The following is a 25,899-nucleotide window of genomic DNA, read 5'->3' on the forward strand; positions in this document are numbered from 1 at the left end:
CCAAATGTTTGGTATGACACAGAAATTAAAATAAGAACTAAAACTACATTTCATCTCGTATTTCCATGTCATATATCGTATTTTCTTCCACAGATGCCTGTGTTCGGAGCGGAGACATTAAACTTTAATGGTCAAAATCCCTGGAGTAGGAAAGAGAAAATGATTTTCCTTTAAAAAAAAAAAAAAAAAAAGGAACTTCGGGATTTCACGAGCCAGTTGTTTCCAGTCGGCGTGTTTTTGTGAACGTACCAGTCTCGTCCAACAACAAAATAAACGGAAAGATAATCAGGTAATTGTACGATAAATCATTTTAGCAGTAAGGAAAGGCATATATGTTTGTTCTTTACGTTTATAATGTGTGTGGTTTTGACATTTATACGTACATTTAAAAATGTACGGCCATTTTCCCTGTTTCCGTTAGCCTCTTCATTTCCTGAATTAAGCTAACTTTAGCTAGCTTGCAGATTCTGCAGCATTTATTGGTTTGATGTTGATTGACATCGACTTGAACGATATCTGTGTGTAAAAGCAGCACAGCAGGACTTGAGTGGGTCTGTTTTAGCAGGTAGAGGCTAAATGGTAGCTTTGTGTTAAAGAATTTAAAAAAACAACACTCATCATTTCTCATCCTTCGTATCTGGTCTGTCTACTGCCTCTTTTCACGTCAGATCATGGAGTTTGCAGAGCTGATAAAGACACCCAGGGTGGATGGGGTTGTCCTGCATCGACCTTTCATGCCCACTGTGGAGGGGACTTTGTGTTTGACTGGCCACCACCTGATTCTCTCCTCCAGACAGGACAACACAGAAGAGCTGTGGCTACTTCATTCAAACATCGACTCTATAGAGAAAAGGTGCTGAGCTTCTTACCAAATGATGTTGTTAGGATTTTTCTTTCTTTTTTCCCAACCCTAATGGCTTTCCATACCATGTCACTATCAAAATGTGTTTCTTATCTGAAACTTAAAGAGCCCCAGGTACCCTCAAGAGACAGTGTGCAGTAGTTTTATATATTGTGTGACCTCTGTGTCTAACTTGTACCTTTTTTTGTGTAGTGTTTGCTCATAAATAGCAGCAGGTCAGCAAGTCAGACATTCACTTTGAGGAACAGGGGAGGAAACATAGAAGTTGTCCTTTACTGTGATTACACTGGTCTTTTCAGTGCAACTCTTGTGATCACACAGTAGTTCCCTTGCATCGGACATGTGAGAGCATCTGAAACCGTTGTAACAGGAAGTTTTGAGTCTGAATTTGGGCTGTCATTACAGCTTTTACCATTGACTGAGAATGTATGTCTTGTGATTGTGCCTCAGGATACTATATATGACACAGAAAAGCTTCAAATCCTCACATTTCAGAAGCTGCAACCAGCAAACTTTCGGCATTTTTGCTTAAAAATGATTATTCAGTTATCAAAATAGTTGCAGATTAATTTTCTGTCAATCGACTATTCATTTGCAGCTCTATCAGGAATGTGTTAATTGGCACTACCTGCTGCATTTCTGTGTATATTTTTGGAAAGAAACGGGATGATTTTGACTATAATGCTGTCTCCAACTCACCAGTATTGCAGGAAAGGCATGCAGAGTGTTTGCTGATAAAATCTTTTTTTCTATAAGTTTCTATAGAGGCGTTATCGATTTGGAACATAAGAACATCTTCAAGGAACTGTTTACACCATAGGAGACCCTGGTACTCTGTAATGACACAACATTAGTGAGTTTATTTACAAAGGAAGTCCACATGATAATGAAAGTGAAATTGCACTTGCACTCCTGACTAGCCACAGATGAAGCAACTCTAGCTCTGAGGCAGGAGTGTTCCTAATAGCTAACAAGCATGTCGTTAAGTGTTTGGAAATCCAGAGCACCAAGAGGACACAGAGAATTGTTGCTGTGAAACAGCAGTGCTGACTCTGAGTCATTTTGTCTGCCACATGATATTTATCCCCTCTACCATGTTTACCTTTTGATCAAATCTTCAACCTGTCTTTCAGATTTGTGGGCTCTCTGGGAAGCATCATAGTCAAATGCAAAGACCTGAGGGTGATCCAGCTGGACATCCCTGGTATGGAGGAGTGTCTCAACATTGCCAGCTCTATTGAGGTAGAAAAACACAGCCCAAAATAATACTGTTAATTACAAAATGTTCACTGCTACAATTTGAGAGGTTGTCATGTTTTTAGTGTCAGGTGAAATTAAATGCTACATGTAATTAACAAACGCATATACACTTTACACTTCTCTAGGCTCTGTCCACACTTGATTCAGTCTCCCTGATGTACCCTTTCTTCTACCGGCCCATGTTTGAAGTCATAGAAGATGGATGGAATTCTTTCCTTCCACAGGATGCATTTAAAGACTTGGAGTCCATGGTAAGGCCATGATGAGTGATGATAATGTTGTACTTGTTATACAGTAGGTAGGCACTGATCAGTATTTAATAAAATCATCCAGAGAGGATGATCGAAACAGTGAAATCAGCTTTTATAGTCAAGATTTCAACGCTTCTTTGTACGCTGTTTGACACCCCTCTCTTAATGTGTCTCCATCCCATCTCTCAGACAGATGAGTGGAGACTGAGTGAAGTCAACAAGGACTTCAGCGTGTGTCCGTCATACCCTCCTCTGGTGGCAGTGCCCAAAGATGTTGATGATGACACACTGAGGAAAGTAGCGACCTTCCGTCACAGTGGCCGTTTCCCAGTGCTTAGCTACTACCACAAGAAGAATGGCATGGTAAGTTTTGACTCTTTCTGTTCTGTATTATTGTCTAAAGGCTGACAGTATCATAGCACAGCACTGTTTGTAGACAGTTGCCACCTCTTGAAAAGCCCTCAAATCACCTCCCATGTTCAGGTGATGATGCGAGCAGGCCAGCCTCTCACAGGCACAAACGGGCGACGGTGTAAGGAAGACGAGAAGCTGATCAACGCCACCCTGCGGCCGGGCAAACGCGGCTACATCATTGACACGCGCACCATCAATGTGGCCCAGCAGGCCAAAGCTCGAGGAGGAGGATTCGAGTCTGAAGCTAACTATCCACAGTGGAGGAGAATCCACAAGGCCATCGAAAGGTGGGTGACACATAAGTGAAATTTGATAGTGATACTATGTGTTAAAATAAGTTTTATATTATATACAGTATGTGTGGGTGAAATTTATACAGAATTTATTTGAACTCATGCAACATTGTTTTAGTTTTGTGACACATCTGTCTTTTTCCAGGTCCAATGTCCTCCAGGACAGCCTGATTAAGCTGGTGGAGGCGTGTAACGACCAGTCCCACAGTATGGATCGCTGGTTGAGTAAGCTTGAGGCTTCCAGCTGGCAGACTCATGTCAAAGAGATCCTCACCACCGCCTGCTTGGCTGCACAGTGTATCGACAGGTCAGGGAGTTTGGTTTATTTGCATCCAGTAATCCACAAGCAGTAAATCACTCAGTTCCACAGATCATACCACTGTGTGTTATTATGCCTCTGCGCTGGCAACAGCTGTGGCTGGAGGCATTATGTAATACGCGTTGTCCATCTCATTCTTGTGAACATGATATCTCAGTAACGCCCGGAGGGAACTTCATTACGTCTGGCACAAACAGCCACTTGGACTCAAGGATGAGCTGATTAGAATTTGGTGGGCAAAGGTCAAGGTCACTGTGACAAAAACAAATTTTAGGCCATAACTCAAGAATTCATACGCTCATTATTATGACAAAGTTTCACACACACGTCTAATAGGATAGAAATGATTGTTGTTTGATTTATTGTTTTAATTCATGAATACCCTCATTGTGGCTGTAAATTTCTCCGCGACCTTTCTACCAAATTAAGCAGTAAACTAATCATTAAGTACTGCAAGGATTGAGATTACAGTATATACAGTAGGTTGCCCGAGATGTTAAAACATTAGAATCACTTGTGACACTCTTGTGACAAACAGTAAGCATATATGTTTGTCTCAGGGAGGGAGCATCAGTGCTTGTTCATGGTACAGAAGGGACAGACACCACCCTGCAGGTGACCTCCTTGGCTCAGATCATCCTTGATCCAGCGTGCAGGACCATCAGAGGCTTCCAGGGCCTGGTGGAGCGAGAGTGGCTCCAGGTGAGCTCCTCTGACCTTTTTGAAGCACCGCTCCACCCTTTCTTTTTCCCCTTTCTGATAGCATTCGTTATTGAGCATTATGAAGTACATTAAAGGAAACCTGATTTCTCCCTTCTCACCTTTTTGAACCCCTATCCAGGCGGGTCACCCGTTCCAGCAACGCTGCGCCCTGTCAGCCTACTCCAACAGCAAACCTCGCCAAGAGGCTCCTGTCTTCCTGCTCTTCTTGGACTGTGTGTGGCAGATTATTCGTCAGTTTCCATGCTCCTTTGAATTCAGTGAGAGCTTCTTGGTGCTGCTCTTTGAGCATGCCTATGCCTCTCAGTTTGGTACTTTCCTGGGCAACAGCGCAGCTGAGAGGTAAGTCTGAAGTCTGTCTGGCAGCCATATGCCATTTTGTCTCACATGGGTGTGCAGTACAAAGTGTTATGTGCACCTGCTAATGCAATAAAACTTAGTTGACATGTAGTACAGTGTTCCAAGAAAGTTACATCATGCAAAAAATATATTTTATGGAGCCTTTCCTCCACATTCTTGAGCTACTGGCCACTAAGCAGCTTTACTAAAAAACATTTGTGGATTAGGTGACTTTCCCAAAGTCAATTATAAAGTTTTCGGTGAGGGAAAGGAGAACGTTTTCTCCAAAGGGGTTTTCCATGTTCAACCAGTGATGTATCATTGTACAAGTCACAAGCCCACTCCTATAAACTGTAGGCAATTGCTGCTCTTTTTGGTTAACCTAACAGCCCCTCACCCTTTTTACAGAGCTAAACTGTCTCTGCCGGAAAAGACTGTGTCCCTGTGGTCATGGGTGAATCGGCCCCAGGAGCTGGAGCGCCTGACAAACCCGCTCTACGAGGCCAACAGTCTTGTGATCTGGCCCTCTGTGGCCCCTCAGAGTCTGCTGCTGTGGGAGGGTAAGAAGCAATAAAAACAAACATGCCGTGACTGAGATTATATTCAAGATCATATACAGGACAACACCCTACAGCAGTGTGTCTCAACACTTAATTATAGTGTTATAGAACATCCATACTTAGTGCATATTGTCTGTTATGAGTCAGGGATAACAAACATAGGTTGGAATACCTTGAAACAAAAATAAACAGAAGCAAACTCGACTGGTATTTGATCTAAAAAGACCTACAAGTGAAAATATCCACAAAGGTTTAAGGCAACAGCTGGAGGCAACAAGTAAGAAAGTGTATTTAAAAACAGGTTTCAGATAATTATAGTGGAGCTTTTGTTTGAGTGGCTGGAACAGATGAAAAAAGAGGGTTAGGGTTTTCATGCTCATCACAAAGGTATTGATAGAAATGAAAGTCCTGTGTTACATAATTTCAACTTTAGCATGCAAAATGTCCACACTTCAGAGGAATATAGAATATATTGTAATAAGTTAAAAAAATAGCACTTGTGGACTGTACGAGTTTTGTTGGTTGGTTTAAATGTTAAGTTTGTACAACAGCAGACTGGGAGCAGGCTCAACCAGTAAGGCTACATGCTGTGTTTTTACAGCATGGTATAGCGTTAATGTCATATTTTGGGTTTGACTCACGGTTTTGATGTATGCTTGGATAAACCTGAAACCTGAGTAAGCTGATGGCTGAAACCTATTACTGTTATTAGTAGTGGGTTTGAAAACAAGTGCGATAGCTGCAGGTACGCTGCCATAAATCGTTCTTCATCTCATTTGTGATCCATGGACTGTATATAAAGAGGTGTGATCATATTCTTCCTCAAACAAACATTTTGAAATTTCACCAGAAGGGGGCACCGTTGATTCCACAATTTGCTGATAATGCGACTCAGCCTGTGAGCAACTAGTAAACAGTGAAGCATACTTATTTGGTTACACACAGAGAGTTACAAACATACAGTACATACAGGCATGCATTTTATTCTAAAGGGAAATTTGTCACATTGTCAGAAAGCTATTTGAGATACAATAAACAGCACAACACACTCTTATGTCACCCTTGTCCAGTTACATGACCTGCTGAACCAACATGACACACATAATGATCCATAAACAATAGAAATAGTTCATACAGTGTATAACTTATATTGAAAACAACAGACATAATTAGCTAAAATAAAATAATGAGCACAATAATGAGCCGTGTAAACAAACCTAGCATTTTCCTGCCTTCATCAGTGTCGAATGTCCACCTCTGATAACCGCCATCATAATCCGCGTTAGATGAAGAGGTCAAACTCTCCATATTGCTGTTAGGCTCCTATGACTTTTTAACCCTGATTTAGCTTTTAGCACCTTTCACAGTCTCAGCATTACTCAGACAGCTTCTCCGGCACGTCAGTGATGCGTTTCACTTGCATGTTTGCCTTATTATAGGTTGCACAGTAGGTATCCTCACTGACGCCTGAGCCCCTCTGACGCTGTCTTAGGCATGCTAATCTTTCATTAGGCATGCTAATCTTAGCTCTGTGGCATACTTCTATGTTCTTCTGTGGCAACATTGTCATATAACACATATGTAAGTTAAGTTTCTTTCCTACAATCACTGATTTTCTAAAAAACATCTTGTATAAGCTGCAAATTTTATGTCTGAATAATTGATAAATTGTTGAAATATGCTATGTTTGATGAAAGTGTCACCATTTGTGTTGATTTATCATCATTGTAAATCAAGGATAACATGGAATTAGAAGGGTGCCACCTTAAGTATCACTGCTCGAAATACATTGTCCAATATTTCATAACTTCTGGGATATTAAAGGCTTAATTCAATGCAATCAGCATATTAAATAAGACTGAAAGAGTTAATATATTTGCTTCCTAAATGAGAGTATTTTAGGAAGTTTGGTTTGGAAAGTGGTAAAGGGTTTTTTTCCAGTGCAAAATTTATGATAGTGAATATAATCTTTGTTGAAATAAGACCAGTTGAGTTCAAGTCAATAATGTTTTAATTAAAAAAAAAATCCCAGGGTAATATACGCTTGAACTTGCTGAATCTCGAATCTGCACAAAGAAAAGGCAATTTCTAAAGGAAAAAATGGGGGGCGGGGTCTTGACAGAATAGGGGTCAGTAGGTTCAGACGTTCCTGTGTGAGGTGGGCCCCTCCCTGCCTAAAGCCTTTTTCATTCTATATGAACTGGAACGCATGTGAACTGACTGAAGCACGTGAAATACAACAGCCATCCCGCTTACGCAGCTCTTTCACAGAGAATGACGCACACTCCTGGACCAACTTCAAAGACCCCGGGCACATCTAAATCTGTACCACCAGCCACATACTCCTGACATTTTCAGGCTGTGTTTAGGGCACAATCGCTGTGCTTCAACTAGGCAAGTCATTTCAGAAGGAATATAGAAAAGAAATACTACTACTAATGTGTGACATAAGTTGAGGTGTCATTGCTTTAGATGTGGACTGGAGTTTAATGGGTTTTTGTGTTTTTACATAAAAACAGCAGGATTGTGAAGGCTCTGCGCTCTTGTAATGGGAAACTCAAGCTGCAATTTTCTTATTATTATCTACTGTGTAATCCAGATAGTGCAGCAACTAACAGTTATTTTTTATTATTGAGTAATCTGCCGATTATATTCTCGATTAAATGGCTTTGTCTGTAAAATGTCAGATAAGTGAAAAATGCCTATTATAATTCCTTAGAGCCCTCATCGGTCGATGTCTTTAAATGTCTTGTTTTGTACAACCAACAGTCCAAAACCCAAAGATATTCAGTTTACTATCATATATGACAGAAAAGCATCAAATCCTCACGTTATGACCTATTTTTATACAGTCTATGGTTATGACCAGCAATTTTTTTTTCTCACTTTTGCTTGGAAAGCAATTGTTGGATTATCAACAATGTTGAAGATAATTTTTTTCTGTTGATTGACTAGCCGATGCTGCTCTAAATCCAGAGACAAAGATGCTTAAACCCTGTTGGTAATGTCTCCACCGTATTTATATTCCTACCAAGTTAGAACTGAATCACGTAATCCGCCGTTTAAAATTTGGGACACAAAACAAACAGCATCAAATATTAGTCATTAATTAATTATCACAATACTGGCCATCACATTTAGTTAAACTTAAGAGATATTAATTCCAACATAAATTTGAACGTAACTGAGTTTACAATTCAAGTACATCTATTTCTCAGATCTTTTGATTGGGAAACACTCAGGCACTTGCACTTTGTCTCACTGTGACCAACCAGTCACGTCTTTACTGTGTTGTACATTCCAGTCATACAAAACATCTCTGCGGTCACACTTGTTTCTCCAGTATATCAGTTCAATTTCCTCTGCCAAAGTCCCCCGCCCACCATCACAGTGCGAGTCTAGGAGACGTTTGCAGTCAGTGCACACAATCCGTGGTCTGTTTCAACACAGTTCGACGTCTGCTGACATTACCTTCTGCCTCAAGAACATCTGGGTTTATCACTCTTAATGCTGCGGCTCAAAGAATCCCTTAAAGTTTATCCATTTTATCCCGTTGCTTTTCTCAGTTAACAAGTTTTCTATGTTCTCTATATAATTGTCTATGTATTAATTAATTATGTAATTATGAAAGCTCCATATTTTTTCATACACCAACAATAATTGTCCACACCATCTTTATATAATTGTTTTTTCTTTCATAACTTACAGTGCTCTTCCCTCTTTTATCACAGGAGTTTTCCTTCGCTGGAACCGGTCCTCCAAGTGTTTGGATGAGGCCTATGAGGAAATGGTACATATAATTGAGTACAACAAGGAGCTTCAGAACAAAGTAAACAGCCTGCGCAGGCAGCTTGCCCAGCTGGAAACTGAAGATCCTCTGCTTCAAACACCATAGAGAGAGCTGAAAGAAAGAGGTAGAAAATGTGGAAAATAACTAAAAACAGAAACAGATCTCTGTCATCCCGATTTTTAGACTTTAGTTAGGTTTAAATTATTTTCAAACGTTTGAGAATAAGAAATCTAAACTATTCTAATTTTGCATTTTGAACATGATTATTGTTGCATGTTTGTTGGAATTGGCAAAATCGTTCTCTCTTTGACTACTTCGATGCAGTTACTCGTCACGCAGCGTACATGGCTGAATGGACTTGAAGGAAAAAAAAAAACACGCACACATTTTCAACATATTTTGCCATGTTATCTCATTCAAACTAAGGAACAAGAGGGAAACATTCAAAAACAAACAAACAAGCAAAAAACATTGACAGTCATTTCTCAAAGCGCTGCTAAAAGCCAAACATCCTTCATCACATAGAAATCCAATATCAGTATGCATGCAGAACCGTATGCACAGAAAAATATGGTTTCATTTTCTTAAATTATACTTTGATTTGTCAGATGATTTCACAGACGGTAATATTGTCAAACCCCCACACTCACTGACTAATTAATTAGTTAATTTTTAAATAATACTTAATGTTAGACTCTAATGTACTGTATTTGTGGGCATTGATTGTGTTCAGGAGTGGATATTGGGGCGTTTGGAGGACGGCGGATGTACACTTACTACTGGGTACACATGTCTATCACATCCTGCTGAATGTATATGCCACTGAGGCACTGCAGAGTAACTATGGCAACATATAGGGTTCTGTAAGGCAGCATGTGACTTTGCTGCATGATGAGGTGATATAATAAGCGTAGGTTGGGTCAGCACCTAATGTACTATACAATGAGAGGGGAGGCTTGTTTAATATGGATTTGACCAAAATATCCTGATTCTTGTATGTTAATCATTACTTGACATTCCAGTACGTACCATGACCAGAGTTATGAATAAATTACACAGAAGATTTATCTAATACAACCTTATAAAACAGTTATGTCCATCAGCTGGTTGCCTGGTTATGTTTGGTCAAAATTTTTCCCAATCTCATTGTGCACAGTAGTAAGAAAGTATATATTTGAGAGTATGAAGCAGAAAAAAAAGAGTAGGGGTTGTTGCTATGGTTATGTTGGCCATGTTGGCCATATGCTTATTAGTGAGATTTTAAAGAATTGGCCACAAGAGGGTTTGTCTGCTTAAGAGGTGAAAATATTATATCCTTACAGACCAGTTTATATTTTGGGAGTTAAAGTTCTATAATTGTTGCATTCAAGTACATAATTGAACAAACTGCATATCTTCTCTTTCTTAGTTTAAGATCTAAAACTAATGCACTTTGTGTGAAAGGCATTTCAGTTACTTTATGTGTATATATGTGTGTGAGGCCATTATACTCTACCACAATGTCAGAATCATACTCTTATAATTATAATTCTTATAATTGATATTGTTTTTGTTGTTAGTACAACATAATAGATGATAAATGTCTTAATATTAAATGTGAAAATATGCCAATATATCCAACTCATGTTTACTGGAACATAGTTTTCAGCATCCAAGGTAATTTTCTCACAAATCTGGGACCAGAAAAGTCAAATTGTTGGCATTTCTAAACCTTTAATTACGCTGTTATGAAAGAAGGAGTTGAGACATGTTTAAAACAACTTGAACTGACTTCTTTTGGCACAGTGACACTAAATCTCATCTTTCAGCATGATTCATATTTTACGATTGCTGACAGTCACATCGAGAAAGCTTTATGCTGCATGTAAAATACAGAAAAGTGACCTTTTTTTGGTAGAATTCAATCTACAATGTTCAACTTTGGCTGTAAAATACATTTTAATACTGTCTCATCTGCTTGTCTCCATATTGTCTTAACACATTTCATCTATTTTGCTTCAAGAATGATGTAATAATCACACTAATCTAAACTGATTCCAGCCACTACATTAATCTGCTTGATAAAGGGAAAGTTTACATGTATATTTCATGTGTGCACTATATTCTCATAGTTTCCTTTAGCCCAAAAGGCATCTTAATTTGTTGCTTTGTGTGTGCATGAATGGAACACAGTTTAAAGGTTCTGGTGTCATTGTACAGATGTCCTATGCTCGCATTACACATAATATTCTCTTTGCTTTGTCTAAGTCAACAAAACTCTAAAAGATTATCAGCACTGTGGACAAATAATCGTTTTGTTGGTTCGTTGTTCTACTTATCAGCTTGGTGCAATGCCTTACTGCAAAATCAGAATTTAAAATTAAAAGATTCAAGTACTTTTATCACTGCTGATCATATGTCTGTAAAAATCTATAATTGTTGAAAAGATAAAATGTTTTTAAGTTTTCAAGCCATTAAAAATTATAGCACAAGATATGTTTGATCATGTAATTATTTAAAAAGTGTCTCTGTTCTCATGTAAGAGTTGCATAACTGTAAATTATGGGGTTTATTGTTGTGAGTGTTAACATTTCACAATAATAATTAAATTATAACAAAAAATTAGATTAACTTTTCTTAAGTATTTATGTGCTAAACCTTAAAGCTGCGTTTTTGCTTTACAGAGCATTTTAGTGTCTTTCAGCTCCTTGTTTTGGTTCACTCTCAACACTTTCGACAACCTCATTTTCAGTCACAGCAGTCAGCTGTTTTAAGCAACAAAAAAACCTCTAATAAACCCACTATAGGTTACCTACCCAGTAGTCTTGCCACACCAGACATTGGAGATGTCTACCTACTGAAGTTTGGGGATTTCTAAATGCACGATAGTTGCTTGAACAGCGGCAAAAATGGCCGCTCACAAACCTTACCAGAAATGATGCTCTCCCCCCATTCTCCTCCGTAGTGAACTGCATGTCACCGCCCCAGTACGAAGGACCAGACTAAAGACTTTGGATTGGTTCTGCAATGTAGGTTTTTTTTTAAACTCTCTAATTATTTCCACCCAGTTTTAGCTACGAAAGCTGGGAGATTGTCCTCAGCCTCTATGAGCAAAGCGTTTAGAGTGGTCTGTGGTCTACCTACCCAGCACCAAACAGCAGAAAGACAAAGTTAGTGACTAGCTGGTGAACAAAATGCAGCATTTAGAAACTAAATATCCAGGTATTTCCCTCAGGAGTTGGTGGAGACCAAAACCGAGTTAAAAGAAAAGTGAATATTGGGTTTCCATAAACTCCAAATGAATGTTAATGTTGCAGATTGTGTAAATAAGCAACTGTTTGCAAGCATGATCACCATAAAAGCTTTATATGGTGATGATATGTCAATGTTGTGTTTGCAGTCTGTTCCCCAGCCCCCAAGTGACCAAAAATAACACGATTGATTGCTATTTTTTTTGGTCACATGCCCAGTGACGCAGCTTCCCACTACAATGACAGGTGGCGTAGTCCCCATATGGCTTGCCCAATGATTAGTAAACAGCACCCTGGCCAGCCGCCTCACTAAATATGTTGCCATTGCTATGATGGAAGGATCATCTGATGAGGTGACAGTGGAATAAATAGCCAACCATCAGCTGCTTCATGAGGGCATGTGATGGCAGCCAGTGTTTACAGTACAATCGTTCTGCCTCAGTTTTCGCTCCATATTAATGTGGCCTTGGGTCTTCTCGGATTTCATGGACAACCGTCTTGCTTAACTCACACAGGAGGCGTTGACAGCCTCTTGGAACAAATATAATGGAAATGAAGGTTACTTTATGGGGTTACATCATTGAATTTTTTTTATCCTATTTAATTGGCAACATTAACTGAGAACAATTTAGGGGGAGAACAAATAAGTCAGTCTTAGTTTTTTTGGTGCAGTCAATTGAAAAGTTGTAGTTTTTCTCTCTCAAAAGGTGTGTGGGCTTTTTGTCTTGACTGCCCAGATGTTCTCCACTGTGGTTAAAACCCCTCTCCACCATTACACTAACAATAAAGCACTATTTCATGTAACTCTCATTAGGTATCCTTTCCGTCTCATGTCACATGGGCATCAAGAGTGAAGCACCTAGAGGTTCATCATGATTGCGAAAAAAATTTGCCTCAATGATATCCTTGTGTTGTTTTCGGAAAAAGTGTGTCAGTTTACAGATTAACTTGTTTTTGAAGAAGTCATTTCCTCCCCAGTGATGATAGGCATGGGGGTGTGCACCGGTCCACCACTCACACACCAGCACAGATCTGAAGCCCACCCATTGCTCACTCCACTCAGAGACATCGTCAACCACATTGGCCAGCCTTTATCAACTGCAAACAATCCTCAAAGTCAAACAAAGGGTGTGTACATGCTCACATCTTCCTTTCACCTTGATAATAAAATATGATAACAAGTATAAGTAGCTTACTATACAGGCTATAACATGATATGAAGAAAGCATAAGAGTTGAAACAATTAGTTGATTAATCAATTAGTTGGTCAACAGAGAATTAATTGACAACTATTTTGATGATCTCTTGTTGTTTAAGTAAGTTTTAATGGAAGAGGAACATCACTGCCTCCAGCTTCTGAAATTTGAATATTTGCTGGTTTTCTTAGTCTTTTGTGATAGTTAACTGAATGTCTTTGGCTTGCACAAACAGGCAATATAAATATGTAGAAATGGGCTTTGGGAAATGTGTTTTTTCTATATTTTCTGAGATTTTATAGACCAAATGGTCTATGAATTGGAGATTTTTTTTATTTAAAATATTTTTAAATGTATTTATTTTATACAGTACATTTATATAACAGTTTATTTGCCTTGTGATTACCTTTTCCACCATTTTTTTTTTGCGTCATCCACACATGGATGTGTTACATACATGCATCCACACCTCAAGGCTTTAATAATACTTATCAATCATCACGGTCACGTGGCTCCCTGTTTTTTGGGGACAACTCGTAAACGCGTACCCGTGGCCTCAGCTTTAACCAGCAGTGAATGGCCGGCACAAACATTATCTGCATCCACGCTAAGCAGCCGGACGACGGGTGTCGGTGACGTTCTGTGGGAGTGGTCTGTGAGGGAGGACCGCACCTCCGAGGCTCCACCAATCCCAGAGAAAGCCGGTATCCCCTGAAACCAGATGGCCGCTGATATATAGCTTGAGGACGCAGCTGATGCAACACTGGACTGAGATAACACCAAGCATCACGTCACGGCGCTGTAGGCTACAAAATCAGCTCACAAGAGGAAGTCGCATCCTATTCTCAATAAGCCACATAGGATTTCTTTTTGGCTGCATATAATTTAATTCACCGGTGAGTAAACTGCTTCCGTTGTATTTCCTGTATAGTAGCCAGATATTAAAGCTGAAATCAATTAATGTTTTTTAAACTTTAATTTATCCATACACGGCTTTATCTAATTCGCTACCACGAGGTTACTCTTATAAACGTGCTTGTTTGATTTCATTATGATGTGTTTATTTCACACAGAAAGTGTGCTGTCTTAGCCTTTTTTTATACTTGCAACCTTACCTTTTTTCGCCCTAAGCAATTGCCACTTTTTGAATTATATAGGCTAGCCTATTTTATCAGGCGGCTCCTGTAATCGTTACGTATGCCGAGACAGCCTCATGCCGGCTCACTGGCCCGGCTTAATTTTTCCGGATGTCTGCGTCTCACAGATCTCATTAAACAATGTGCATCTACAATATGATGATGCTGATTGCGCTCACTCTTTCAAAACTCTGTACAGCACGCTAATCCATTTGGAAAAGCGCCAAACTCAATGGTTATTAAAGGTCCACCGTGACTCACTGCATCAGCCCCAAAAAGGGGAGCAGCTCGAGCCCCCTATTACACAACTGGCTGACATGATGGACGCGCTGAACAATGTTGGCACAACAGTGAACAACGCATGGTGTGAGGAGGGGGCCAGAGCTGCCAGATAATAACTAATGGAGAAGCTTTGAAATGTAGGCTACTTTAAGTATCTGGCACAGGAGCGCATGGTTTATTTGCGCAAGTTAGACGTAAAAATGTGTTTTTTGTGTTTGCATAATCAATGATTTCCCCTGTAATAATAGTCGTATCTTGTATTTATTACAAGATACAAGATCATTTCTAAACCCAGAGTGAGACTTCTTCTAAAAAGAGTTCAAGACAAATTATCTCTTTCCTAAGACGTTGTAAAAGTTTTGGGGTTTTTTCCAAATCCAAATGATTTGGCACTGTTTTCATTCTACTGTATGTCGCTGTACGCCCTCTCTCACTGATTGGCTGTCGTTGAAGGCAGGGCAGTATAAATACTCCCAAGTTACCTTCTTCCTTCCTTTTTTTGGAAGCTCTCTGAACTCTCGGTAAGTACACTTCTGAAAGGATGAGTTGCGCAAAAGTCGAGGCGGCTCAGTGATGGACAAATGAAGAAAGCACTTAAAAGGCTGCTTTTAATTAGATTAAACCTTTTACTGCGTCGGTAATGTCACTTGTAGAAATAATAGTGCACTTTTGAGAGCTGCCTCAAATGTTATGTGCATGTACTGTTATTTTTGTTCCGTACGATCCATTGTGATGTGTGTCTCTAAAACAGGGATACAGGTTGAAAAGTACATCTGCATTAAAGTAGCATTAAAGTTTTGTAAAAGTGAACAGAGTGATTGAAATACAGTCGAAAAATGTTGAGCGTTGCTATACGCCTGAATGCTCCGTTGCGCCTGTTTGGAAATAAAAGCCTATCATTTGCATCTAACTGTAGCCTACGTGTCCTTGCATCTCAGATCGTTTGCATTGTCGTGCCAGTTATTACCGCGAAAAGTTTGTAAATGAAATCGTCTTTACTTGGTCACACTTCTGTCCTCTAGTCCTCTCTCTCTCTCTCTCTCTCTCTCTTCCTGTCTGTTGGCGCCTGAGGTCTGGAGAGGAGCCCAAGTCTCTTTACACAGAACTCTTTTTTTCCAAAAATGTACTGAAAGAGACCACCAGATGATGGCAGTAGTATTTGTACAATATGTCACAGAATATAAACAGATCCAAAGGTTGCTTTCAGTGGATGGGTAGGAGGTATTTCTGCTGTTCCTATACAGCAAAAAGTCTTAAGACACTGAATTTCACTGATGCCTGTGGAATTTTACAGCTGTGATGTCTCAAAAGTGTGAACACACTCTTTTTCTTGGCAGGTACCAGCATGCCTGTCATCAGAACCCTCAGCAAGGTGGCCAAGCAGGCTCTGCTCAGCACCCCGGGGTGCGGCTGCCAGCCCCTAACGGTGGCTGTACGCAACATCAGCTTCTCCCCTCGCCAGGTGACGTCTGATGCAAGCTTCCACTCTGTGTCCTTCTCAGAAACAGACCACCCAAAGGTGCTCATTACAGGTAAGCAACTGGTTTTGTTTTTTTTTTTTTGGGGGGGGGGGGGGGGGGGTTAAACTCAGGCTACATATACAGCAAGAGATCAGATGACATATTTAAAATACAGAACAGTTAAGATCAGGATCGTTGAGATGCTTTAAGTTGGTACAAAATGTGCTTGTCAGGGATTCAGGACTTCTAACAAGTCTGGCAATGAAAACAGAATGAGGTGCCAGTTAAAAACAAAAGTGTAGGTGACCAGTGCTTTGACCTTTTTTCCTATGGCCCACACTCCTTCTTAGTTACTTCCATCTCCGTGGAAACCAGCACTGATGATAATTAGCTGCTGCTGATTTAACTAGTTTAGTTTCCTCTGATGACACCTTGTGTTTCTGTCTCTCTCTGTCTATTGCAGGTGGCCTGGGACAGCTTGGTGTGGGGCTTGCCAAATTGTTGAGGTAAGAATCATCCACCTTGTGTTTGTCTTTGCACAAATTACACAGCCTTTGCCCACAGGTGGCAAAGTGCCAGCATTAAGATACCCTTTAACACAGTTTTCCTGATGTTGAACGTTGGGTTCTTATGCCTTTTCACAGGAAGAGGTTTGGAAAGAACAACGTCATTCTGTCCGACATCAGGAAACCTCCCAGCAACGTTTTCCACAGTGGTGAGTCGGCTCATATGATATCAGAACTGACATCTGCGGTGTGGAATTAATCAGGTTCAGACATGCGCAAGACAGCTTTGACAATGTTTAATTTGTACTTTTAATATGGATCAGATTGTAGGAGGGTTAATCTGATTAAATTACATTCATTTGGCAAAAGCTTTTCTGCAAAGCAACTTATAATAAGTGCATTCAACCTCCATAGAACAAATAGATGTCATCAAAGTGTGATATCAGTAACCTTCCACTGTTTTTTTAGTGTCTAGTCACTTATTTCATCATATGCAAAAGTACAAAGTTGGTGAATGTCGGTGACTAATTCCCACCCAATTTTAAAAATTCCTGTATTTGGCAATAGAGGTTGTGAATGTGTTACAAATGTACAATAGATTTTAGCCTCAGTTTAAAATTGCCAAATTAAAAAAACAGTGTTTTCTGCCAAAAAGCCTCTTCTATTCTTATTGTTATTTATTTATTTATTCTTAAGAGGTCACATTCTCTTGAAAAATGTTGACGATAAATTACGTAAAATCAATATGTGACACATAGTGACTTTGTTCTGTCCAGCTATGAGCTGTCCAAAGATGTAATGAATGTAGAAGTTAAGAGCCTGTAGTTGTAAACAAAAGTGAGCTCTCATTTACTTTTTATCTGTGAATTCCTTTCAAGAAAAAAATGAAAAGACAGATTAACTTTTATAAGACAGGCAGTAAATCCTAAATAAGGACTTAATACAAGATTAATTGAATAGATGACTTATAAAATCTTCAAACCTCTCTGTCACCATCAGGCCCCTTCATCTACTCAGACATCCTGGACTACAAGAACCTGCGGGAAATTGTGGTGAACAACCGCATCACTTGGTTGGTTCACTACAGCGCCCTCCTCAGTGCTGTGGGAGAGGCTAACGTGGCTCTGGCGCGGTCTGTTAACATCACTGGTGAGCCAACTTGAGACATGTAACCTAGACATTAAACTCTCACAGTGTTTCTTCAAAGTGTAGTGTCCTTATGGTCTTCTTTGTCTCTTTCTCAGGGCTTCACAACATCCTGGACATTGCGGCTGAGCACGGCTTGCGTCTGTTCGTCCCCAGCACCATCGGTGCCTTTGGTCCCACTTCTCCCCGCAACCCCACTCCAGATCTTTGTGTGCAGAGACCTCGCACCATCTATGGTGTCTCCAAAGTTCATGCTGAGCTGATGGGAGAGGTGAGATCACAGATGTCTTTCTTTTTTCTATCTTTTGTTATTCCAAAACAAGAGCCTACATTCACTTTCTTCACTTTCCTTAGGCGCTTTTTAATTAACCAGATTGTCAATAAATGATTCCTTTCTGTTCTTCTGCAGTACTACCACCACCGTTACGGCCTGGATTTCCGTTGTCTTCGCTACCCAGGAATCATCTCAGCTGACTCCATGCCTGGTGGCGGCACAACAGGTAAGAGATGAAATGCCATCGCATAGAAACCATATGACCGTATGTAAGGTTTCACTTTAATGGAGGTCTATTCCTGTACGACCCCCCCGACCCCCCCACCCCACCCCACCCCACCCTGTCATGTCACAAGTTTGTTATGTAACAGGCTTTTTCCAGAGTCTTCATGACTTGCTGTATTTTTAGGCCGGCCGATAACTCAATGTGTTATCTCCATATTTCCTCTTGTCTAAGCTGCTGCCACACCCCTTCATACCAGAGTTCTGTTATCAGTTGCATAAAATAAACACTTCACATTTTTTGGTTTACTTTGTTTCACTTCCTTTCCCCTGCAAAGATATTTTAAATTTTTCTTTTTTTTCAGAGTTGCTAATCAATGTTAATTTTCTGTCTCTGGACCAGACTATGCCGTCCAGATCTTCCACGATGCAATCAAAACCGGAAAGTTTGAATGCAACCTGAAACCCGACACACGGCTGCCCATGATGTACATTGACGACTGCCTGCGTGCCACGCTGGAGGTGATGGAGGCGCCAGCTGACACACTGAGCATGAGGACCTACAACATCAACGCCATGAGCTTCACCCCCGAGGAACTGGCCCAAGAGCTCCAGAAGCAGATGCCAGAGCTGGAGGTCACGTATGACGTTGACCTCGTCCGACAGGCTATTGGTAAGTCCACTTTTTGTCAAGTTAAGTTTGTAGAGGGATATTTATCAGATAAACTGACTGCTTAAAATCAAAACCAGCACTCTAAATTAAATTCTACATCTCATTTATGTGTTTCTCCTCCAGCTGACAGTTGGCCAATGAACTTCGATGACTCCAATGCAAGGAAGGACTGGGGCTGGAAGCACGATTATGATCTCCCAGAGCTCGTCCAGACGATGCTGAACTTCTTTGGCGCAGAAACACGCATGGCCCGCGCTAACTGAGGGCGCGCCGCATCAGAGTATTGTTTGTACATAATGTAAAGACTGACCAAAGAGAATAGAGAAACATGGCCTGTACATAGTTGTTCTCTCACTTCTCTCTGTAAATCAGAAGGGCTCTGCTTGCCTGACACAAGGCCACCGTGTCTGCAGAATGTAAAGTCAGTGCGGGCTAGACAATCCTTCCCCTGCTCCTGTCTATCAACCCGACTTTGCTCTCTTTTCCCTATTTTTCTGCTTGGAGATTTGGGTAAGGAGCAGTCCTGTCAGTGGAAGGTTGTCAGCAGTATCAGGGATAACAACATGGCCTGTGAAAACTTGTTCAGAAGAAAAGGAGGACGACTTGCATGTTCATGAATTGTGCACCGTGTTGCAAAGTTAACAAACTGGAGAAAGTTGCATTGTGTATTTGTGAGCATCCAGTTTTCTTTGAAAATCCAAATCTGCCAGGATTGTTTTGCTAAATTTCCAAGGATTGCCTAAATTCAGGTATTCAGGGCCTAATGCTCCTGGGGCTAAAATCAAATAACTCAATGACTTTGGATTTTAAGGGTATACAAATACACAAGTCGTGTCCTTTGATGCACTTTAGACCAATTTATATCTTAAAATTACTGACAAATAAATGAGCCTAATCACTTGCGAGGGCGATTTCTATTACAGTGCATCTGTATTTCGAGCAGTGCAGAGAGATAATTCTTAAGAATTGTTCCTTTTATTCCGACATAACATTATTTATTCTGTCTATTGGTGTTAAATGTGTGGGAGCTTCATCAAGTGAAAGCATTTTCTTAACACTCTTGTTTCCAAGTGTTTATGTCCAGTTTTATGTTTTGTTTTGTTTTTTCATCAACTCTGTGGGATTATTTTGACACAAAGGGAAATGTGACATTATATGCCGCATTTAAGTTTAGCCACATTCGGTGGTTTCTGTAATTCAACATTCTGTGAAAGGAATAGAATTGGTTAATATGTGAATGTATTAGCAGGTTCTTTCTGTTCTTTCAATCACACAATAAGCTTTGACAATAAAACTGTTTTCCATGTACCTCAGCTAGTTTCTGTTGTCTTTTTCACAGCATCACAACATGAACAGAGTGTTCTATTATACAAACAAAGTGCAGACGATATTACCTAAGTTACCCTTTCGGTTGTGGAGAATGTGACACGGCAAACATTTAAGTACAAAATGTCCTCACAGTCCATCTGTGAGCGCTTCCATCCTGAGAGCATGGTTGTTTCTGTTTTACAATGTCAGATTTGTTCAATTTTGAAGCAATGAATTGCTCCTTGTATTCAAAGCAGTATAAAGGAGTCTCATTGGGCTGCCGTTATGCAAGCATTAGCTTGATATCACTTACAGCATTACTGGCAGCGTATAACCCTCAACTGATCAGATGTATGTAAGATTCAGAGCATGCATTTAGTGATCTTTATCGGCAATCTGTAGAGTAAAACTAAATATGAAGTCATGCAGAATCACTGTCAAAATACAAATATCAGGTTCACCTCAAATTTGATCTTTATTGGGGAAAAAAATGAGTCACATTGCATTTCCAGCTTTTCTAAACAGGCTGAAAGCTGTACTGTCTGTTGCGGAAATTAAAAAATGCAAGTATGTAGCAGATGTGAGTTTATACTGTTAGCAGGCAAGACCTGTAATATTGTCTATAAATAACTTTCCGTATGTTGATAGGGCCACACAGAGGGTGAAACAATTCATCCTAATGACATGAATAAGAATCCAACGGTTAGCATCTGATCTGCATCTGCACACGTGGAAATTACATCCAGCTGTCTGTTTTGGACAGTGCAAGGCATTAAACTGCTTCGCTTGACTTTCTGACTGTCCAGTTGAGAATGCATCCCAGCTGCAACTTGACGCTCTGAGGCAAACTGTTTGCGTTATGTAACAATAGAGCTGGACACGTGAAATTTTGGACTCCTCAACCTGAAATGTGAGTTTTGTGTGTTGTACTCAGAATCATTGTGCAACTCTAAATGTTTAAATGTCCTTATTTGTTAAATGCACAACAATTACAGGTGTGACTTTCAAAAAAATGACGAATGGACATTTATGTGGCTCTTTTCTATCTTGACAAACAAAGTGTTGTTGACACACAGATTAAATAACGGGCTGTATATGCAGATTTATATTATATGTGGACTGACCATTACAAAAAACAGTATAGTTATTTTACTCTTTTGCTATTTTTGTTTCTCAGCAATGAGTGTAAAACATGTAAATTAATTAGATCTTTAAACTCTGGATGTGGATGATCAGTAAGTATGATTAACAATATTTATAGCTCACATTTTTTGCTAATTAATACTGCCTTTATGTTGAATATTCGTTGAATAAAATTAGTCACACAATAGCTACAACTGCGATAAAACTGACTCGAATGTTAGAAGGAACTTTCACTAAACAGTGCGGTTTAGCTTTTCCTGTTCCTAAAGGCTCAGTCGTCTCAAACTGATACTGAAATAAACACATCTTCCCAAAATTATTTAGTAAAAGGCAGAAGGGTGCAGTTTGAAAGCAAGCAAATACACTGAAGCAAATGAAGTAAGAGTATACACATATTTACCGAATGACATATAAAGAAGAAGACACAAAAAAACCATCCCAGATGAGAGAATTGTCCTCCTCAGCATATCAATAAATGCACTAAACCTGGAGCTGCTGTATTTTCCTGACAGAATAGGATCATAAACTGTAACCCTGAGGACAGCAATGTCCTCCACCACACGCTTGATAGCCTCTCTTCAATTTCTCTGTGTCAGTAATTACAGCTGGGTGACCTTGCTTGGTTTTGTTTTGCCATTGTGCTGCAGAGAGAGAGCACAGAAGGGAGGCAGACTGGCTGAGTGCACTAAGAGAGTCACTTTATCCAGCTAAATACAGCGTTAAGTAAGCTGAGGCAGATTAACTGGATCTCAATCATGAACCACTGAGACCGAAGCTTTCGTTTTAGCCAAACACTACATGAGCTCTCATCGCTAATTAGTGCATCTCCCCTCTGAATGTGTGTCAGTAAATCTGGAGGTGTGCTCTCTGATTGGAATGCTTTTTCCCCAAATCCCCTCGACCTCGCCGAGTAGGAATAGTTTCACACTGTTCTCACATCGAGCAGAGGTTCCGCAAACAATATTATCTTTGTTTTCCAAAGATTTTGAGGCTTGTACAAGGGGAAGACAAAATCATGTTAACACCACATGGAAAAGACTGAAATACCTTAATCACATCTGCTAAAATGACTGCAAAGGATTTTAATGTTAGAGTGTAAATTCCTAATTGTAGTTTTTTTGTATAGCTTTTATGGTAGTTCAATTACAGATCTGGCAATCTTTGCTCAAATTGCAGGTGGTAATTATATTTAAGGCATTTCACTTGTTTAAATCCTTTTTTTAGAGTTTGTGTCATTTCTGTTCTTTCTGTGTATGAAAGATTGTGATTAGTTTGCTTTCAGGAGCTTAGTTGAAATGTAAAATTGGAAGTGAAAATCAATATTTGCACTGGATTTGCAATGTTACAAATATAGCTCTGTTTCAGTTTCCCTGCCATCAGGAACAGAGTGTCTTTTAACTGACATTTTCTGTAGCATGCCTTAAAGAACTGAGAGTATATAGCATTACTGTGGACTATAGCATTACTGAGAAATAAACACATATCTTTCAAGAGTTACAACACATGTAAACACGTGGGCTACGTAGGCACAATGATGCACACATGTAGACCTGTTTCTATTGGCTGCTGGCAAAATATTTCCATATATAAATGACGTTTTATATAACATGCATGCCTGTATAATGTGACTGAACGGTTGGAACATGTATATGTCTCAAAGTTTTCCAAGAAGAATCACGGGAACAAAGACGTATCAGACGAGACCTTCACTTTTTTTTTTTTCACTTCTCTTTCTAGGGGGGGGGGGGAAACCTTGCCTCTTATGTAAGGCGCTTGCGGGCCCGCCTCCCACCGGCCAATCAGAGAGCTTCCTTGGTCGCCTGGGCCTCAGCGTTTTGTCCGTCATCTTGTAATACGATTCAGAAAGTGTGCAGCTGCTTACGTTGGACCGGGGCAGAACGTGAAGGGACGAGACATAAAGAATGTAGGGGGGAGGGAGCTGCTGGGCAGTGGGCCAAAAACCGCCATAACACCCTGTACCACAGCTGTTATTCCACATGGAGACTTGTTGCTATGGTAATGGAGGCACACCAACACTATCACCAGCGTCTTCCCACCTTCTAGCCTCAAGCGAAATATAAGGCTATACTGTATATCACACCCTTACAGTTACAGGTACAGGCTTTCAATAGGTTTAGTCAATCACTGCACTCCTGTGGCTTCTCTGTTCCTCATTTGTGACTGTTTGACGGTTACAGATAGACAGGAGTGAGTGGTGATCCATCCAAAAGCACAAATCTCTTGACTCTGATTGATGAAAGACCTCTTTTTGCTGAGGAAATGTCTTTTCACTGCTCCACTGGTCTGGAACAGGACTGACGTTGTAATGGTCAGAAAATCAATTTTGACTTTAGGACCATGGTCACATTTATGAGCTCTACCACTCGTTGAACCCTCCACTGAGCTATTACTCTAAAATGAAGTGCTTGACTTGATCTGACCTTTACACTGCAAACACACATTTTGAGCATGCAACCTATGCAATGAAAATCACTTTTATTTGCACAGAAAAAATCTTTTGGCTTCCAAGTCATAGTGTGGATGAAATCATAGGCTGATATACTGTTTAAAAGACTCTCACAGGGTTGGCAGAACATCTTGAATTCCTTTTGGCTCTTCATTCAGTTGTGTGAAGTTGAAAATATTTCCTGTCACTGATCCCTCTCGGGCGACATCGTTACACAACCTCGCCTTAATCCCGCACTTGAGGTGGTAACTTTAGCCACAGATTTGGGGTCAGATTAGGGCGTCACACAATCCAGTCTTGACTATTACAGAAACAAAGTGATGTCTGACTCTGGAACAGCAGACGTAATATATCTTGTTCACTTTAATCCCCCAGGGTAAAGCTGCACAGTTGGGACAAGGCTGGATTCAAGATTATCTTACTATCTCTATATAGTGCATGTTTCACCTTTATGCAAAGTGAGTTTATCTTTCAGTGAGTTATTTATTCAATCTATGTTCAGTACTCAGTAAAACCACGCTTCACAAAGCCATTGGGTTAAAGAACTAAGCAAATAAGCTCAAGAAAATGTAAGTGAGGATGGATTTAATATATTAATGGATAGATTTGGTATGTGTTTGTGATATTGGGCTGCATATGTAAAAGTTGAGTCCTCCTTCTCCTTTCTTTTCTAAATTTAATGATGAGACAAGCTGAAAAAATAAAGTGTGGAACAAAAAATGTCCAGTGGAAAAGTGTGTGTCATGTCAGTGTACACTACATACTGGCAAAACCAATAGGAGTGAAACACATTATAGTTTCAATTTTCGTATTTGTTAAATCACAACTCTCCCTGCTCTTATATCATACATAAACGCTATCCATCATTGTTCACTTTAAGAATTCACGTGGACAAATTCCTTACTCACACGAACTTGGGACATTGGCTCCTTTTCAGGACAAACAACACTTGAAGGTGACTCAAGTCATCTTATAAAACTGAAGGGATTTTTTTTTTCATCCTTGGGGACTATTTAGCATAAATAAATATTATGTTCATTCTTAGCTTAGAACACTAGTCTCATATCAAGTTTTTGTACCTTTCTGATAGAAATGCAAATTTATAAACTCAAGGACACTTAATCAGTCCCAGCCAAGGACTGCAAAGCAAGCACCCATAAAATAGAGCGTGGAGTGTGCCATCAGAATGATTTTAGACTTTTACAGTGCTATATGTGTTATTATAATCAATTGATAAAAAAAATGCCACCACCTAACAGCAACCACAGTAACATAGAAACCACCACTGCCACTGTCACTACATCCACAGTATTAAAGTCTACTAATGTTGCTGCTGTCACTGTCCCTTATCTAGTAGCTATAGGTTTCTATGTACGCCTGGGTTTCTGGCTTTTTTAGGTTAGTATGTTGTCTTTTGTGCGGATTACGAGTTACATAAGAGGACTGCGGTACTCATGTGGAATCCAGCTGATCCACATCTCAGCTACAACTGTTTACTTTGTGGCGGTTAAAGCTGCTGCCTTCAAGTGCTGCCTGTAAGCTCCCGTTTTAAGTGTTTTTGTCAGCAGCAAAAGACCTTGAAAGAAAAGAAGAATTCTAAGTGAAGGCGAGTTATATGTGAGCAGTGCTGCTTAGAGAGAGCAAAAATTATTCTCATGTATGTTTTGGAGGCTCATCATTTTTCAGTTTCTCAGCTCTTTGTACTGTACTGAGATGTTCATGATCACTTGTGGTTGGGATTTTTACAGTATACCAAAAACTGTTAAAATTAGATCTTGTTGAGGGTTAGAGTATCACACGTCAGTAAAAGCACTATCACAGTGTCAGCTGCAGGACAGAACATATTACACACACTCATATGTTTAGTTTTGGGTGGAACCTGGCAACATCAGTGGGCTGATATCAACTGGTTTTGGCTGATTACAGAAACATTTATTGGTATTGGTACATATTGGGAAATATGCATAATTAAATTGGCTGGATGGTTTACTGGCTGCATTACATTTATGATTTTAATCCTTAATTTAATACATTATTGTATTAGTGGT

The 25,899-nt window shown here is 39.8% G+C and overlaps 2 protein-coding genes across 3 annotated transcripts; both read left to right on the plus strand.

Moving 5' to 3' along the window:
• Positions 1 to 180: 180 nt before the first annotated feature.
• mtmr9 (myotubularin related protein 9) lies at positions 181 to 11,281 on the plus strand. Its single transcript, XM_067572070.1, has 11 exons — positions 181 to 289; positions 669 to 853; positions 1,996 to 2,104; positions 2,248 to 2,373; positions 2,563 to 2,736; positions 2,857 to 3,074; positions 3,226 to 3,387; positions 3,960 to 4,101; positions 4,241 to 4,461; positions 4,867 to 5,018; positions 8,750 to 11,281. Exons 2-11 carry the CDS (start codon positions 672 to 674, stop codon positions 8,911 to 8,913), a joined length of 1,650 nt encoding a protein of 549 aa, XP_067428171.1. The 5' UTR covers positions 181 to 289; positions 669 to 671; the 3' UTR covers positions 8,914 to 11,281.
• Positions 11,282 to 13,973: 2,692 nt separating this feature from the next.
• On the plus strand, positions 13,974 to 20,241 carry tdh (L-threonine dehydrogenase). Of its 2 annotated transcripts, none has more exons than XM_067571860.1 (9): positions 13,974 to 14,130; positions 15,990 to 16,184; positions 16,576 to 16,618; positions 16,757 to 16,827; positions 17,618 to 17,767; positions 17,863 to 18,035; positions 18,174 to 18,264; positions 18,664 to 18,933; positions 19,057 to 20,241. In XM_067571860.1, exons 2-9 carry the CDS (start codon positions 15,998 to 16,000, stop codon positions 19,194 to 19,196), a joined length of 1,125 nt encoding a protein of 374 aa, XP_067427961.1. In that variant the 5' UTR covers positions 13,974 to 14,130; positions 15,990 to 15,997; the 3' UTR covers positions 19,197 to 20,241. The 2 variants fall into 2 exon arrangements, with proteins under 2 accessions (XP_067427961.1, XP_067427962.1); XM_067571861.1 differs by lacking the exon at positions 13,974 to 14,130 and adding an exon at positions 15,022 to 15,173.
• The last annotated feature ends 5,658 nt before the right edge of the window (positions 20,242 to 25,899 follow it).

Source organism: Thunnus thynnus, chromosome 18 (genome assembly GCF_963924715.1).
Source record: "Thunnus thynnus chromosome 18, fThuThy2.1, whole genome shotgun sequence".
Lineage (NCBI taxonomy): Eukaryota > Metazoa > Chordata > Actinopteri > Scombriformes > Scombridae > Thunnus > Thunnus thynnus.